The 18,345-nt window shown below is 41.2% G+C and overlaps 1 protein-coding gene across 2 annotated transcripts in view; it reads right to left on the bottom strand.

Annotated features, from left to right (window-relative positions):
- ADARB1 (adenosine deaminase RNA specific B1) overlaps positions 1-18,345 on the bottom strand; it is a 70,816-nt gene that overhangs the window by 40,140 nt on the left and 12,331 nt on the right. The window contains exons 2-3 of one of the 2 annotated variants that reach the window (XM_029959564.1): positions 10,433-10,469; positions 572-646 (exon numbers count right to left, since the gene is read on the bottom strand). In XM_029959564.1, the coding sequence (XP_029815424.1) occupies positions 572-599 (28 nt within the window). In that variant the 5' untranslated portion in view covers positions 600-646; positions 10,433-10,469. Of the gene's footprint in view, positions 1-571; positions 647-3,032; positions 3,104-10,432; positions 10,470-18,345 lie in introns of those variants that run through there. The other variant, XM_018071647.2, reaches the window with a different exon arrangement.

Here is an 18,345-nt window from a genome sequence, read left to right as displayed (position 1 = left end):
CAGCCCAGAGTTAGCAGTCTCACAGCACTTTGCTGCACTAAGATCATCACTATATTTGACTATTTTTGTACTTTAAAGGCACTTTAATAATTCAGTAGCTCAGGGTTGGGACAATCACCATCTAATAAGAATAATCATCCTATGTGATGACCCCCAACTCCTCCTTTGCCTTTTCCTTTCTCCATTTCTGCTTTCTCTCCTTTATTTTATACTCTTCAACTCCATTCCCTTCATCTCACGCCTCACGTCTTACTGGTACTTAACCCTTAGCATGGACACTACTGGTACCTCCCTTCTTCACTGCTGGTTCAGAACAGGGAAATATGTTGTTTGATTAGTCAGTTGTTATAAGAAAAATATAAGGTGTGAGGTATAATACAGAAGGTATAAGTAGATTAGCATATTTAAAACACTTCTAATGCAAAAGCTCCAGCTCACTCTTCTATATTGTATTTTAAAGAATTTTCATTTCTGCATCCCAAGTTCCTTTGCAGTCATCCCCGTGCTTGTGAGAAAAAGTCACCTTCAGAAACTATTACAGAGTTTATTACTACATAAATAAACATCTTACTCATGTTTTCTTCATCGTCTACATCCATTGTGAAATATTTTTGCTGGTTTCTTGGCTGGCGGAGACTGCTTCTGTCTGGAAAACAGGAAGAGAGATATTTAAGCTTTAAGATACCAGCTTACAAGGCAAAGCACTAAATGTCCTTTAAAAGCAGAAGCCTGGGCCCTGCCTTTGCATTGGGATGTTTGCTTAAATCCTGATCCGAGATCCCTCCCAAAACTGAGATGGTCATCAATGACTGAAAGATGCAGCCCCACATCAGGCCAGAGTGGGTAATGGAATTCTCTCTCCTACATATGGACTTTCCAATTAACTGAAACAAAAGATGATATTACATAAAGGTTACCTGGAATTGGGGAAATAGATTTTATTCACCACAGGGACTTCCATTTCAAGAGAGACTGATCTAAAGGTGGGTATAAGCACCTCACACCAAAATATGTAAATACCTAGCATTTGGTTTGAAAGAAGGCAACACTTCTATCCTAATCAAAAGCAGTCATTTAAGAGTGATGGGTTTTATGGTTTGGTTTGGTTTTTTTTTATTATGCTAGCTCAGTTTTTCCTGAAAACTAATCAAGTACATAATATCTGTTGCTTTCTAGCTAATTGTTCCAACCTCATAATGCCATGAGCGGCCCCAAAAATCACCCAGTGAGTAAATCTTTTAACAAAAGATCCCTTATTATAACAAGGAAAAAGTAGTGGAGCATTAATGGGCTTCACATTCTTACACTGGAGTGGATCAAATCACAGAAATTGGTCTTGTACTTGTCAGTCTGTTGAATTTGTCAGTCTGTTGAATTTTGTGCATCTGCCTCACTGCTTTTCTGAAGCATCAACTAAGCATTGTGCTTTCTCCATTCTGCATTGCAATTTATTTTTTTATCATAATGCATTCATTTTCTGCTGATTCATTACCACAACTAAATATTTGGAAAGTACCTGAAGGGAGTAAAGCACAATATAAATGCAAAATCATTCTGTGATAATCTAGTTTCATGTAACATCCGCAAACTTTGATTCCTTTTGCTGATGATCAGATCAAACGAAGACAGAAGCCCTACTTTTAAATGCTTCTTTGATCCTACTCCAAAACTATTACAAACAGGTTGGGAAGAAGAGAGGTCTGGGGATGTCCCATGAGGACACTGCCAGGAATGGTAAACCCTTGTGAAACCAAGGGCTGAGGTGGTTGCTGGAAGGGACAGGGAGAACAGAGTGGGAAGAGGAGGTGGTTTATGCTTGCAAAGCTGTGGGAGCACTGGAAGGTGTGTTCCCTCACAGAAAGATGATGATGCTTGATTTCACGATGGCACAATTCTCAGCACTGAAGTTTCTGCTCTATTATATTATGTTTTACTCTTCACTCAGCGGACACACATCTGTGTCTCTCATCCAGCTGCCAATGTGAAATACTTTGTTATTCCAATGCTTTGAGACTTCTTTAAGTACCAGCACTGGTGGAAGTCAAACAGTGGAGTCAAAGTCATCAAGAAGAAGAACCATATAAATAAAACACAGTTGCTTGACAAGGCTGACACAATAAAATCCACACTAATTTTATGTAGCCAAATGCCTGCTCTGTAACAATGAATTTATTCCATTTTTCTTCCCAGCTCTGGTGGGAAAATCTAGCTTTCATTCTGCTAGACATTAAACTGCAGTCAGTTTAGCTAATAACAAAAGGCAGAACTTTGTGCTGATGTTGTTCTTCACACACAGATTGCACACTATAGTAATCCTTAACATGTAATTACCAAGTCCAAAAAGAAATCAGACAGTCCACCCCTACTCACCATTTCAGTAGACAATTCATGCAAAGCATACAGAAGCATGCTGCAAATCCAGAGTACAGCTCTAAATGCCAAACATAATGAATTGTATTGTTCTGATTTGGTCTTTTTAAAGTCAACTTGGTTTTAGCTTTGGTAACATAAGAAGAAAAACATAATCCCCATAAAAACTTAAATGCAAGAACGAAAGATATGTAGGGATGCAGAAACAAGTAATACACTAATCAGACTACACTAATACACTAAAAACAATACCACTAATAATAAATACCAATAATACTACCAATAATAAGTAATACTACTAATAGATAACCCTATTACAAAAACAAATATCAGAAACTGAGAAATTAAGAATGATATTAAAAAATACATATAGATGTGTAAGTCTGCAACTTTAACATCCATGCTAAGTATTGTAATTCAGTAATTTAAAACAATGAAATCTGTTTATCATCAGCTTAAACCCTCAACAATCTTCACAGGTTACTTTTCACAGCAAGAGCCAAACAGCCATTAGCGAAAATGTAAAATGCCATTAGCAATTATTACAATAATTAATGCCACGCTTCTGATGGTAGAATGAGAACTAAATATATCTCTGTGTTTGTCGTCACAACGCACAGCTTCACAAACAAAGCCTATATAAGCAGATATCCTGAATTTACCACCATCGCAAATGTGTATCATCATCCCAGTGGGGGGCCTGAAGGGAACATGAATCCTCTTCACTCCCCAGGCCTGTCTGCAGAGGACGTCCACTCAAGTAACTAAGAGGAATCTCCCCAAACAGGGAGGGGAGGTGCTGAGAAAAGACACAAAACCACATTTCTGAGCACACTGAAGCTGTTCAGATGCTCCACTAGCCAGGCACCATCAACTCAACAAATTGCAAAACTCTGACAATTAAGAAGGGCAGTAAAACTCCTCGCTGATTTTGGCACCAGCAGAGCAGAACTGCAATGGGTGCAGAACTGAAATTCTTGACCTACATGTACTGCTTCCCCTGAGGCTCCCAGGATCGCCTAAAACAATTCACAGAATTTACAGAACTCTTTCTGTGTTTTTAATTCAAAGACTATGCACAAAATGACTATGTAAACTTCACCTTATTCATCAAAGCTTTAGGTAAACTCTGGGTTTCACAGTGCCAAACTTTCTTCCATGCCTCTGCCACCATTCACCTTGTGCACTACAACTTCACTGGTGTGTAACAAAACACAGAATCATCCTAGAACCCTAGAGTGGTTTGGGTTGGAAGGGTCCTTAAAGCTCATCTCATTTCACCCCCTGCCATGGGCAGGGACACCTTCCAGGTTGCTCCAAGCCCTCTCCAACCTGCCCTGGGACACTTCCAGGGATGGGACATCAATAGTTTCTCTGGGCAACCTGTGCCAGGGCCTCGCCACCCTCACAGGGAAGAACTTCCATCCAGCATCTAATCTAAATCTCTTCTCTTTGAGCTTAAAGCTGTTCCCCCCTGTTCCCATTTCTGTTTTCCTGTTCGTCCTCTCAGCTAAAACACTCTTGATGACCTGAGAAGGATGCAGAACTTCCCAGAACATTTCATCCCATCTGCAGGCTACACAGCCACAGTCCTGGCTACCTCACCTCAGGCTGGCAGAGTCCCTGTCTCATGACAGCAAACTGTATGAATACTCAAACTTATGAATGCTGTGGATGCCCCAACCCTAGCAGTGTTCAAGGAGATTTTTTCACAAAAAAAGACTCTGAGCCCAGGCTACTCACTACAGAAAAAGTAGCCTCTTGCCAAGGCATGATTGATTACTTCTGAAAGTCATTAATGATTCACTTATCATTTCCCATTGAAGAAGGAAAAGCATTTCCAACTCCTTTGACCTTCCAAACCTTTAATAAAGCAGCAAAACTGCATTAATAAATACATTTGCTGAAAATAACCCATTTAGCGACAGACATCCAGAAACCTCTCAGGTCCTACAGACACAAAGCCTCCACACTGAGGTCGGGTAAGGTCAGTGGCACCTGAGCAAGGATAGCTTCCAAAAGGACTTCAATGAAGCTGGTATGACAGCAGGTATGACAAACCCTCAAGTTTTGTTGCTAAAATCCTGCTCTGGGATAAGGGACACAACTACAGTAACATTCTCCGAGAGCACTGGAAAAACTTTTATTTCAGAAAAAAACCCATAAGAGTAAAGGAAGAAGATTAACTGCTGCTCAGAGATTAACAGAACTTTCAAAAAGAGCAATGAAGAATAACTGATGTAAATATTAACTGATTCAGGTCAGTGCATGGACAGCACATTCTGTGTGGAGAAAGCCTCTCCATGGCTGCAGGAACTGTTTTCTCTCAGGTATACTGCTAAAATAAATTGAGGTTTTGAATGTACTATGCTAGTGTAGTAAGTATAGGGCATTTAACACGGAGCAACAAACCTCCATCCAGCTGTTACCTAAATTCACTTGCTGAAGCCAAGGGATTCTGCACAACAGCACACCCTGCAATATTCAGACTACAAACATCTTTCCTTTTCTAGATGCATTACAAGCCAGTCACTTCAAACAGGAAAACAACATCTAAATATATGCTAATTTAAGTAGAGCCAGGAAAAAGCCCACTTTTAGTTCTCTTCCGGTTTTGAAGTCTTTAATTCCTATAGAGTATTTCTAAAGATAGGAAGAACATCAGAAGTACTAAAAAATGTACCAGCTAACACAACAGTATTTGCCTTTATTTTTCCAAGAGACTGCTTGAAACATTTTTAAGTAAATGTTGGCAATAGCAAGTACACCCCACATGAGGACATAGAGATAACCTACATTTCTTTTGTTTGGATATTCCAGGTATTCACTGCATACAAAAAAAGAGTTGTCAAATATCTTAAAAACTAGCTTGGTTTATCCTAATCATTGAGGGAAAACCTAAATTTACCTTGAAAGGGAAATTTAGCAGCTAACAATGTTTTACACACAGAAAATGGCATATATGCAAAAAAACCCATAACTTGAGAGATGACACAGAACTATTGGATGACAGCATATGCTAGAAAGCTGCAGTTTTAGAGAAGTTTCCTATTTGTTAAAAAAGTCCTCTCCTTCCAAACTTTGAAAGCCAAGTGAAATAAAATGCTGGGAAACACTGAAGGATCTTGCTCAAAATATTTCTGACAAACCGAATTTCTCATGAACCCAAACCACAAACACTGAAGTTGCACTTTGCAGTGAAGGTTCAAGCCTCACCTGAAAACTACATTTACACCACCACTACAACCCCTCCTTCGACTACTTTGTCTCAACCACGCAGGAATTAAAACAATACCTTTCCTCTCCGATCGTTTTGTCCTTCTCCGTTTCCAGCGCGGTCGGGCCGGGCTACAGAAGGTCCCCATGCTGAGAACCACGGCTTGAGGGAATGCCATGCACCTACCTACTCCCCACCAGCCCCCTGGCCCCCTCCCAAAGTGGCAGCAAAGTATTCCCAAAAGGAGGGTTATCCCTGTGCTCTCTTTCCCCGCCTCCTCAAAGCCTGGAGTGCAGAAATGCACAGTCCAGTGAACAAGGATGAAGGCAGGATGCAGCTCACCCCTACCCACTGCAGGAGGCACATGTGACAATTAACTCTTTGCCACGTAAAAGGGGCAAGGAAGGACAGTTCTCTTAGAATGGCTGTATCAAAGATACCATCACTGCTGGGCATGGAAAGGCAGAAATAATTTTATTTTGTTATCAAAAAAGGTGGGCAACTCTTCATTCTTAAAGCTCAGAAACAAGGAGAGACATAAGCAAGGAAATATTTATACGCCCTAGTGCATAAACCCAAGATGCCTTAGGCATCCTTTCTAACTGTTTCTCATGTTCCCATTTCATGCACTGCCTCAAAAATGCACAAAATATATTTGAGAATAGCAGGAATGCATAAATATCCCAATCTGAAATATGTTTTAGTCACAGATTTTACATGCAAGGGTTTGTACATCAGGTCTGACCAAGAGCCTTCCCAATGTCAACATGAACTGTGGCATTTTCCAGCCTTTTCATAAACTAAAAAGCAACATGTGACACCATGGGATGATGTGGTATTATTCTGTTTCCCCCATCTGAGCAACCAACCAAACACACGTTCATCCTGTGGATCCTGTGGATCATCAGCACAGCCTGGGGGTTGCAGCTATCCTTTAATCCTGCCTTCAGATTAAGCCTCACAGGGCAAAAAAAGCACGCTCCAGCAGGGAATGCTTGCAGGTGCAAGCTCCACAGGTTTCTTCAGTGATGAGATTTCTCTGACCAGTCACCTTCAGCTGCAGTCAGACCTTTATTTTTCAGTACATCAGGCCTTGGCTCTTTGGAACACAGCACACCACTGAATCTGGATGAACTCAGGTAGATGACTTATGTGCACCATCATATTTTGACAACTATCCAGGTTGACCTTTTTTGAAAAACATTGCCACTGGCATCTTAAATCAGCAGTATTTCACTAGCCAAAAGCAACATGCTCGAGGTCACCACTGGGATTGGATTGAAATGCTAGCAAGGAGCTCCACCCTATGATAATCGTTCTTCAGATCCCAGGTACTAGCTTTTTCATCTCCAGTCTGTTATGGAAAGCAGAGATTGAGTCAACTTGTTGACTTAAATCATTTTTGTCTGAAGCCTAAGCACTAAAGGCTTCAAACTTCCCCACTTCAGAGGACCTGAAGTTCTACTTCAGCATCGATGTTAATGGACACTACCTCTCTGAGGATGAAGAAATAGCAACAGGATGTTTTGAGCTCAGCTGACACAATTTAAAAAGGAGAACTCACCATGGAGGAACAAGCCATCAATGCCATAGCCATGCTACCACGTGTTGACCACTAAGATGCCCAGGAGGAAATGAGTCCCATCTAAAAGCAACTCACCAAACTAGCGCTGTGCCTAATTTAGCACGCTCTTCTGCGCACTAATTAACAGTTTCAGCCCAAGTTTCACATCTCAATCCCCAATAAGCTGTGTATGACAGAGCAAGGACGTGGAGGGTGAGGTATCTATGTCTACATGGCTTTGAAGGAACAGCAACATTGATACATGGAGAGAAAAGGAAAAATCACCCCTTAGGGGGATGAGAAGTCATTTTGCTCCTCTGAGAAAACAGCACACTTTGTTAAATGCAAAAAACAGCCTGTGAAACCACTGAGCTCTTTACCATAATTCTCCCAGCCACTGAAACTTTCACCACATTTTTCTCACAACATTCCAGAAAGATACACATAACAACACGTATTTCTCCTCCCTTTTCAGAGAAGAGTTGCTGCATTAGGTATTTGAAGTTAAAAAGTTATTTTGGTTTTAATAATTAATTTATCTGCCCTAACCTGTCAGAGATTTCGTTCACAGAACTTGGTGTAAAGACTGAAAAGAGTCACCCCCAAAGCTCTTCTCCCCAAAAGCAGCTCCTACTCTACCTCTGCTCCCCAAGGTAAAGTGACTCTGGGGTATAAGGAAGAAGACCTGAGACAATCTCAGCTTCAAGGCTGATAGCTTTTAAGAAAGAAAAAGGTCTCTAAAATCTGACTGACTAAGGAATGTACACAGTGCACTTGGGAGAGAAACTTAGTGACCAACTACATTCACTTGCAGGTGGAACACTAACAACAGCTTTAGGAAAGAAAAAACATCATAGAGTCAAATCACAGACCAGTGGTTTGGGTTGGAAAGGACCTTAAAAAAAAGCTCATCTTGTTCCAACCTCCTGCCATGGGCAGGGATGCTTTCTACTAGACCAAGCCCTGTCCAAACTGGCCTTGAACCCTTCCAGGGATGAGGCATTGACAGTTTCTCTGGGCAACCTGTGCCAGGGCCTCACCACCCTCACAGGAAAGAATTTCTTCCTAATTTCTAATCTAAATCTCTCCTCTTACAGTTTAAAACTATTTTCCCTTGTTCTATCACTATCTGCCTGTGTCAAAAGTTACTCTCCCTCTTTTTCATAAGCCCCCTTTCAGAACTGGAAGGTTGCAATGAGGTCTCCTCAGAGCCTTCTCTTCTCCAGACTGAACAACCCTGTAATAAGCAATCTGTAATGTGCATGAAATTAAAAATCCAGTATCCTTAAATATATTATAAGCTCTGCATGATTAGACAAAAGCAAGTTGAAAGCCAAGTGCTGCACACCAGAACAAAGCTTCAGTGTTAACGTACATGCTGAAAGCAGTAAATCCCGTAACATCTTGTATTTCACAGATTTGACACGCACCGAGGCGTAAGGAGAAACTGGACTGCCTGCTCTCCAAAGAAAAAGCAGCTCTCAGATGGAATTTGGGACCCACACATCTTGAATACTCCCATTTCTCCTGCATCACTGAACCAGGAACACAGAGACACTGAACAACTGGAGCGTACTCCATACAAATCCCTGAGGTAAACTAATCCAGGCAAGATCAGAAACAACACAGCAAGACTGAGAAAACTTCAGCATCTTCTCAGTTCTCCCCTCCATCACCTAGTTCAGTGGAACAAAGCCAGCCTAGGTCTCCATGGATTTATGGCTTGTGATAGATGGGGTGTTGTCATGAAGGATTTATGAGCCCAACCTGGAGACTCTGTAGCTGTGGCACCTCTAGTCCCTTCCCATCCAGGTTCCCTGGCAGCAGGAGGCTCGAGGCCATGGTGCAGCCTCTATTTTATATATATAAATATATATATATATTAAAAAATATATGGTATGTGATATATATCACATGAAAATCTCTATGCACCAAAACCATCCTTGAAAATCCCATTTTCTTATAGATTTGGCCCCTACTATCAGCTTACTTTAGAAATTCTTCAAAGAAATAGTCACACTGTATTTGGTAAGCACTTTTAGTGATCTTTTTTATTTTTTTGCCCCCACAAGCAAGTTGTGTATTTTTCGAACACGAGAAAAGCATTATTACAGGCCAACAGCAGTTTTCCTTCTAGTTTAGTGTACTTCAGCAAGAATGAATATAAATTAGCAGCAACTGCTAGAATTAGTAGAGGCTAACTACAGCCTGAGAACAGCAAATCCCAGATCACAGAGCTGCTGGCTGCACATCAGGAACCCTGAGAGCTCTGATATACCTCAGCTTGGAGTTTACTCCTCATGTGATTAAATCCACTCCAACAGCACCATCTGCTGTTACATAAATAATTGAAGTTGCATCTATTACTCCCTCGACCAAGGAAGTCAAGAGCCCCACTCCAAATTAGAAATAACCTAGGATGTTTGCAGGTTTATTCCACAATAAACCATTTTGGAACATATATTTATTATCAAGTTTTGTATCCTTTGTCTATATCCTTCTTACTGGCTTACTTTGAGGACTGAGCATCTAATTTTTAATGTATTTTATTTCTGAAGGACTCCTCACATATTTGTGACCGTCAGAGATGTGTTTAAGATGTGTTTCCAAGGCAAAAATGGTCACTATTCAGAGAGAAAAACTGAGCAGCCTAGATCTCCCAGTAAGTCACATCAGTATTTCCAACATCATTTAAAAGATACTCGATGCAGCTACTCAGTGCTGCCAAGGGAAGTAACAGCTAATTGGAGGAAAAATCTAAAATAGTCTTAAAGGAGGTTAAAAGAGACTCAAGAATCTTGAAGCTATTTCATAAAAAGATTTAAAAAACCCAAAACAGTCATGTGGGTAGGGTGATGTTTGGTACTAAGAGATAGACTTATAAATGGGACCTATTTCCTCCTTTCCCACCAAAATCAGTTATTAAGCTTTGCTCAAACACCTGGCAAACTCTCCTACATGCCAGCTTTGATTATTTACTTTATTAATACGGATTGGATGCAAATTTGTAGCCAGAAGAGTAAATGAAGTTTTTGTAATATCAACTTGATATTGTTAGATATTTCTAACCAATAATCTCTCTGTTTTCAAACTGTGCTGATCCAACAGCTTTGAAGGGATTTAGAGTACAAACATAAAAGTTTCACATAAAACAATCAATTGTTAAAAAACCATTTAAAATACATTAAGATGAAGTGTCTCTTCCTCTAAGTTATGACCTAAATGCATCAATCAGGAAACAGAGTATCCTGCTGCATGTTTGCAAAATATGGTGTGCTTACCTTTTTAACTATTGGAGACACATGCTGATTCTGCAACCTGCAAAAAGAGAAAACACAACTTAGTTGTTTGGTTCTTTGCAAATTTAAGCGCATCACAAATGGCAACTCCTGACTTTAAAAGGGACAACTTTCTGATTCTTGAAAAGTAAAAAGTCCACACTGAATATACAGAGTCTCAGAGCCCAGTCCTTTGTGACCCCAGCAAAGGGCAAGGGATAGACCATTCTGGACATTCCTGGTTGGGAATAAATAAATAAATAAATAAATAAATAAATAAATAAATAAATAAATAAATACACTGCAGATACTTAATACGAAGCTCAGAAACACCACTGAGATACAAGAAGCTATTTAGCTGAACCCAATCTGCAATCTCTGCACCTTCTAGGAGAAAGGGTCAGCAAAAATGTGGCAAATAATGGCTTAAAACTGAAATCAACTTATTTTTCTGAAGGACTCCCCACATACCTGTGATTGTCAGAAATGTGTTTAAGATGTGTTTCCAAGGCAAAAATGGTCACTATTCAGAGAGAAAAACTGAGCAGCCTAGATCTCCCAGTAAGTCACATCAGTATTTCCAACATCATTTAAAAGATACTCGATGCAGCTACTCAGTGCTGCCAAGGGAAGTAAGAGCTAATTGGAGGAAAAATCTTAAACAGTTTTAAAGGAGGTTCTTATCTTTCTAAGTTATCACAGCCAATCTATCCTGCATGCAAATCCAGAGTTGTCATCTTGTTAAATATTTTAAATTTAGATCTTCAGTTTCATTTGTAGGGGTTGATTTCAATCCACACAAACAGCACCTCATACAACAATGCCCTTTCCAAATAGCAGTTTCTTGATCCCACTGCCATCAGTCAGCATTCTCTGCAAAACTAGAAAATCAACTACCAGCAGTGGGGTGGAAGAGAAGTGGCAGATTTAGGGTAAGACTCCCCTCCTTCCCTGCCCATGGGGTTGGACCTGGATGATCTTTAAGGTCTCTTCCAACCAAACCATTCAGTGATTCCATGATTCTAAGAAGGATACAGGGCAACAGGGAGGAGAAATGCTACGAGAAATTTTATTTCCATGAATAGGCACAGCTGTTGGATCGGGAGCAGGCAGCTTTAATTTTATAGATAACCTCCTAGTTCTAAGAAAATATCGACGGGACCTTATCAGTGTGAAGATACACTGTTCTGAAACGGTTCAGCAAGTCACACAGTGTAATTCTCGGCCGTCACACTGCCCACAAGAGGGTGCTGGCACCCTACAGAAACCTTCCCTGAATCGAAGCCACACAGAGCACAGCTACGGACAACACACACGGATGGATGTGCATCTCAGATCTTAAACTGCTTTGGTCAGGGAGGGATCTGACACAATATTTAAAGTCCACATACTCGAATATTGCACTAATTCAATCTCAGTTCCCCCCCCCCCCCCAAGACATTTCAATTTCTCAACATTTCATGGTGGCTTTTTCCAAGAAAAATAAAAAATAAATACCAATACCACACTGGTCTTAGCATGAAGCAGAAAAAATGCCCAGAAAACTCAAAGCGGGGTCCACAAAGTCCCAACCTACCATTCCCATACCCACAATTCTTCCAAACCCTTGGAATATGAGCTATAAATTAGATGTTATGTGAAAACCACATATTTGTGGCAACATCCACCAAAACCATATTTTGTTTTAAAATAAGGTTTTGATAACCCTCTTTCTACATGAGTTTTTAACTAAGTTTTCATACTAGCATATCCCTGAGTTATTTCAGACTTTATATTATCTGCCTTATATGCCATATTACTACAGTTGATAATTCCCTGATATTCCAACAAACTAAAAACAATCCATTGAGACTTGGACTTAAACTGAGTTTACCACTAAATACCAAAAATCCTTACGTATTGACAGTTGTAGTCAGTTTTATAGAGAAAGAACCAGCCAGGGTAAGAACCGTGAAAAAAAAGCTTATTTTTCATTTTTGTTTTACTGTGAGCAGTGAAGACAGGTGGAGGAAAAACTGAGACTTGTAACACCTTAGACTAGTGAAAACTTTAAAGAGTGGTATTTCCCTTTCTATGCTATGTTATAAAAGCCAGGAACAAAACTCTCATCTCCAGCACATCCTACCTGGCTCTGCCCAGTGGCAGATGGATATTCTGGGGCTTGTTCAAGTCATGACATGCTTCCCTAACACCTTCTGCAGGGAGAGCCTGCCAGAAGGGGCTCCTCTAGGAGCTCAGTACTTTGCTGTTACCTTCCAAAAAAATAAAGAAAAAATAAAAATCAGTAAACCAATTCTTCATCCCTTAGTAGTGACTTAATTTACTCTAAAAAGTTCAGAAACATGTTTGTGATTTCTCCCAGGGCAGCAAAAGATACTTGAAAGTCATCTGAAGAACACAACAATATTCCATTCAGGAATATCTCTAAATAATAGCTTTTTAGAGATCAACTGAAAACGTTCCTAGGTAACAAGCATCCAAACAGACAACTGATACCTAACTTCATTACACAGACTGCACCTCATGTATGGAACAGCACCTCTAGTTTCTTGGAGGCAACCTGCTGGCCCTTGAAAAACTTCCTTAGGAGTATCCAGCTAAAATTCTGAGGTCTTCTTCCATCAACAAACAGTCCTAAAATATTTGAGAAAGATTTCAGGGCTCTCCTTAAATGATTAAGATCTCCTTCCTTGAAGGCAATGAAGGCCTCCTTGGCTGAGCAAGCGATGAGGGTTCTTGTGACCAAAACTCGGCAGCTATGACTGTCCCCGTGCCCAAATAACACCCTGTCCCATCCCAGGTACATCTCCTCCTGCACAGAAGAGCAGAGGCACATCACCAGACCTCCAAAACAGCCACCCACAACAGACAGGAGGTACCATCTCAAGACACAAACCAGCAAAACCCACCCAAACTCATGGTAGCTACCTGGAGGCACTCAGCACCAGTTGCATGGCCAGGACAAAAAACCACTACTTTCAATCTTTATGTAGTTACTTTCCTATTTATTTTACTTCTCCAGTGTTGAAAAACAAAAGTAATCTGCTGAGGCATCTCAACTGCCTCACACATGACAAAAACTACAGGTATGTAAAATCTGGTGTCCTCTGCCCTTCCAATTTTCCCACTGGTTTAGGGAATAGCACTGCCTAGACGTGGAAAATCAACTGCATTTTTCAACTCACAGAATTACAGGATGGTTTGGGTTGGAAGGAATCTTAAAGCTCATCCCATTCCACCCCCTGCCATGGGCAAGGACACTTTCCACTAGCCCAGGTTGCTCCAAGCCCTGTCCAACCTGGTCTTGGACACTTCCAGGGATGGGGCAGCCACGGCTTCTCTGGACAACCTGTGCCAGGGCCTCACCACCCTCACAGGGAAGAATTTCTCCCAAACATCTAAGCTAAATCTCTCCTCTCTCAGTTTAAAACCATTCCCCCTTGTTCTATCACTACCTGCCTGTGTGGAAGTTGTTTAGGGAACATGAGAGATGCCTTCATGGCAGACTTGGTTCCTGTTCCCAGAAAACAACAGTGTTAGTATGAAATAAAGGACATGAGTTCAAGGAGAGTTTGGACAACACTCTCAGGCACATGGTGGGGTTCTTGGGGTGTCCTGTGTAGGGCCAGGAGTTGGACTTGATGATCCTGATGGGTCCCTTCCAACTCAGCTCATCCTGTGATTCTATGACATGACATGTCTTTTTGTGCACAAAGTAGAAGAGTCTCTGCTGTAAACTATAAACTCAGTTGAACAGCACAACTACAGAACTGGGTTTTCCTCTCAAAACAGGTTTTCCATCTAAACTTGAAGAAACAGTTTGACATCTGTGATTGCAACTACCTCAGTTTATCAGAATGAACTAAAGAAATAATAGCCCAAATCCAAACCACAATCCCTGTGGTCCTTTTGAATTGCTCATTTAAAATTCTAAAATAAATTAAGAAAGTCTAGCAACTGGTCACCACAATGAAAAAAAAAAAGCTTAGGAGAAAAGGACATACATGTTGCAATTGGAAAAAGCAATAAGTGCCGTTTATACATGATACAAAAGCTGGCAAATGTGTCTCCTTCCCTTGACATAAAACAAACTCTTTTTGAACTTATGTATAGAAAGCATTTGTTTGTAAGACACTGAAACCAAGTTCACTGACACTTCAAAAGCTATGAAAATTCAGCAGCTATTAAGCAACAGGAATCTATGGGTAGAAAACAAAAGGATGCTACTCCATGTCATTATATCCAAGCAGTGACTGCTTTTACTGCAGGTATCAAATAATAATATGTTCCTCATTTATTCTGGAATACTCAAATATTCAATACTCAGAGTAAACACAGCATAAATTATTTTTCAAACATTCTCTCATGAAAAATAGTTTCACATATCCACATAATACCAGCGAAGAACTCTTTATTTCTGACTTTTAATTTTGTCATCTCTTATGTTTGAAAAATTGTATTAACTGATGCCTTGGTACAATTGACAGCCTAAAGCCTCAACACAAAGTTTCAGTACTTGAAACAAAATGATTTCAAAATCAATGATTTTAATGCCACTCCTCCTTTTAGAGGATCATCTGTAAAAGCATGGGTAAGAGCAGTTACCTTAAAAGAGAATGTGATTGAAGCTGAAGGAATTATTCACACGAGCAAAATTACCATAAATGTGTTCAGGGGAACTTAAGCTTTAATCTTGTTGATGATTTCACTATAGGTAATGTTTAAACACTTACATTACTCATTTAGCTGTTTTAAACATTAGTCAAACTGAAATAGTACAATAATGCAACCTCCAGACTAAGCAGCAGCTTTTGAAAGGCAATGGAATTTAAGAAATCAAAAGTATTAGTACTTTTTAGACAACATCTAAAAAAAAACCCCTTAGTCTGGACTACAGATACACTGTGGACAGGAATTTAGGCTACAGGACCAGCAGGGACAGGACAACCCACCCATCCCAGCCACTCTGACCAATTTTGGCACTGGAGGGAGATGCCCCACTTCTTTGCAGCAGATGTTCCTGCATCAACTGATAAAGCTGCTGGAAGCTCTTGTCTCTGCTACAGTGATTGACCAGGGGGTTCAGCTCAACACATTCTAAAAAAACACCTGTACAACCTCCTTCATGCTTCTTTTATGTGTGTTCAGCATATATTACAGGAATGCAAATCTTTCTCTCTTTGAACAGCAGCGATACTTTTCAGCCTCCAGAACAAGGCAGACTGATTATTTTCAGCCTTACTCCTACCCTAAGGCAAAGATTAGATGCATGTGAGCACTTTGTACTTAACATTAGTCTTCAGAAAAATGCCTCAGAATAATAAAAGATGCCAAATAAATATCACTCAGTTCAGCAGTGTGCAAAAACATGAGATTATGTCCTGCACTAAGGACGTATGAATATCTTCTCTAGCTTTTACAGTGTGAAGTCACTCTCCACAGTCCCTAAATGAACTTTGCTGCTTCAGGGGTGCCAAACCAAGGCACCTTATTCTGAGACTTCTACTTTTAAACACCTAACCAAAGAATTCTTTAAGTTTGTTGGTGAGAGGCAACTTGATTGCAGTTTATACCACCAAGATGAAGATAAAGCAGTAGAAGAGGGTGCTGCAACTTCAGTAAAAAGACTTCACCAAACTAAAATCTACAGACTGGAAAAAGGGCTTAACACAGACACTGTACACATTTCATAGAATCACAGGAACACAGAACGATTTGGGTTGAAAGGGACCTTAAAGACCATCTCGTTCCAACCCCGCTGCCAGGGAGGGGACACCTTTCAGGGCAGGGACACTTCCCACTATCCCAGGTTGCTCCAAGCCCCATCCAACTTGGCCTTGGACACTTCCAGGGATGGAGCAGCCACAGCTTCTCTGGGCAACCTGTGCCAGGGCCTCCCTACCCTCACAGGGAAGAATTTCTTCCCACTATCCCATCTAACCCTGCTGTCTGTCAGTGGGAAGCCATTCCACCTTGTCCTGTCCCTCCAGGCCCTTGTCCAAAGTCCCTCTCCAGCTTTCTTGGAGCCCCTTTAGGCACTGGAAGAGGCTCTAAGGTCTCATCAGAGCCCTCTCTTCTCCAGGTGAACGCCCCCAGCTCTCCCAGCCTGGCTCCAGAGCAGAGGGGCTCCAGCCCTCGGAGCATCTCCATGGCCTGCTCTGGACCCGCTCTAACAAACCCACATCTTTTTTATGCTGAGGACCCCAAACCTGGACACAGTACTCCAGGTGGAGCCTCATGAGGGCAGAGGGGGAATTTTGGGCTTATCCTTTGACACTAATCCCAATGCCAATCATTCTCCATCAGCCTGCAGCTCACCAACAGCTTTCCCTGCGGGAGATACATCACGAAACTGTGTCTGCTGTGCTCAAAATGCCAAAAAGCACAAACTACACTGGGGAACCAAAAATCATGGATTGCATGTGTGTACCCAAAGCCAGGACACCCACTAACAGCCTTTCTACCAGGCTTAATATTATTATTTTTTAAATATATGTTATACATCTAATGTGGGAGAGTTTCAGAGCTCTTTAATCCTTTGGCTTTAACGTGAACACCACAGGAACTCCACGCACAGGGAAGTTAAAAACACTATGAAAGAAACCTGAATCAAGCTGTTTTCCTAACAAAGGATTGGGTAAGCTGGAAATCACGTTTCCAGGTCAGTTGTTTTCTTGCTGCTTCCCTATTTATGGATGTAGAGCCATTTTGTGATCTGGGCAGAGCTGGAGACTGCAGGAGAGCAAACTGGGTTTTCTTCCCCAGGGAGGCCCACTCTGAGCCTGTCCCAGAGCATGCATGGCATGCATGGCAGCAGCAAGCCAAACTTGAAGCACCCTGTGTTTGTGACTCAAGTCTAACTGACAATCTGCATTTCCATGGTGGAAGCTTCCAGGATTTTGGCATCTGTGTCTCATCACTGCAATATTTCAGGAAGAACAAGCTGCTGGACTTCTAAGAATATAAGTGTGTTACCTCTCACTTCTACAGTCACATTTCTGCTTTTCCCCCACTAAAATATGAGCATATTTGAAGAACTTCAAGCTGACTGTTGATGCACCTTGACTCCCAGTCAGTCTTCTGAGTTCCTCTCTAACACAAGACTGACTCACACTGTCCCTTCCAGAACAGTTCCTTGTGTTATTCAATATTAAAAATCTATATGTTAAAAAAAAACCAAAAAAACCAACAAACACCAACCACACATGGTGTAAAATCTGACTGCCATCACTACTCTGGTGTGTGGGCAGAGTGTTTGCCATCACAGAATATTAGACATTTTACAGCCACATTGTGCAGAAATGGCACTTACCACCTTCTTAGTCAAGAAATTGTAATACACCCCCCAAGTTTGATAAGACAAGCAAGGAAAGCACCCAGATTTGGATAGGGCAGGAGGAGAGGAAGAGAGAGGGAAGATGCTGGCATGACTGGGCACAGGTCAGGACTCCTGGCCTGTATTACTTGCACATGGAATCAGAATCACTAAGGATAAGAAATACCTCTAAGATCATCAAGTCCAACTGTTAACCCAGGACCTCCATGTTCACAACTGAACCATGTCCCCAAGTGCCACATCCACACACCTTTTGAATACCTCCAGTGATGGTGACTCCACCACTGCCCTGGGCAGCCTGTGTCAGCACCTGACCACCCCTTCAGTGAAGAAATTTTTCCTACTATTTAATCTAAACCTGCTCTGGCACAACTTGAGGCCATTTCCTCTTGTTCTGTCACTTGTTACATGGGAGAAGAGACTGACCCCTATGCTGCTACCATCTCCTTTCAAGTAGCTGTAGAGAGCAGTAAGATCCCTTTTCAGCAAAAACCACAGCAGAGGGCAACCGGACTAAGACTTGAGAGTGTATCAAGATGATGACTGGAGACCACAGAAGAGAGTTTTGATACATTCTCCT

This window comes from Manacus vitellinus, unplaced genomic scaffold (assembly GCF_001715985.3).
Source record: "Manacus vitellinus isolate BGI_N305 unplaced genomic scaffold, ASM171598v3 scaffold_20_pilon, whole genome shotgun sequence".
NCBI classification, from domain to species: Eukaryota; Metazoa; Chordata; class Aves; order Passeriformes; family Pipridae; genus Manacus; species Manacus vitellinus.
This window is presented reverse-complemented; position numbering and strand designations above follow the sequence as displayed.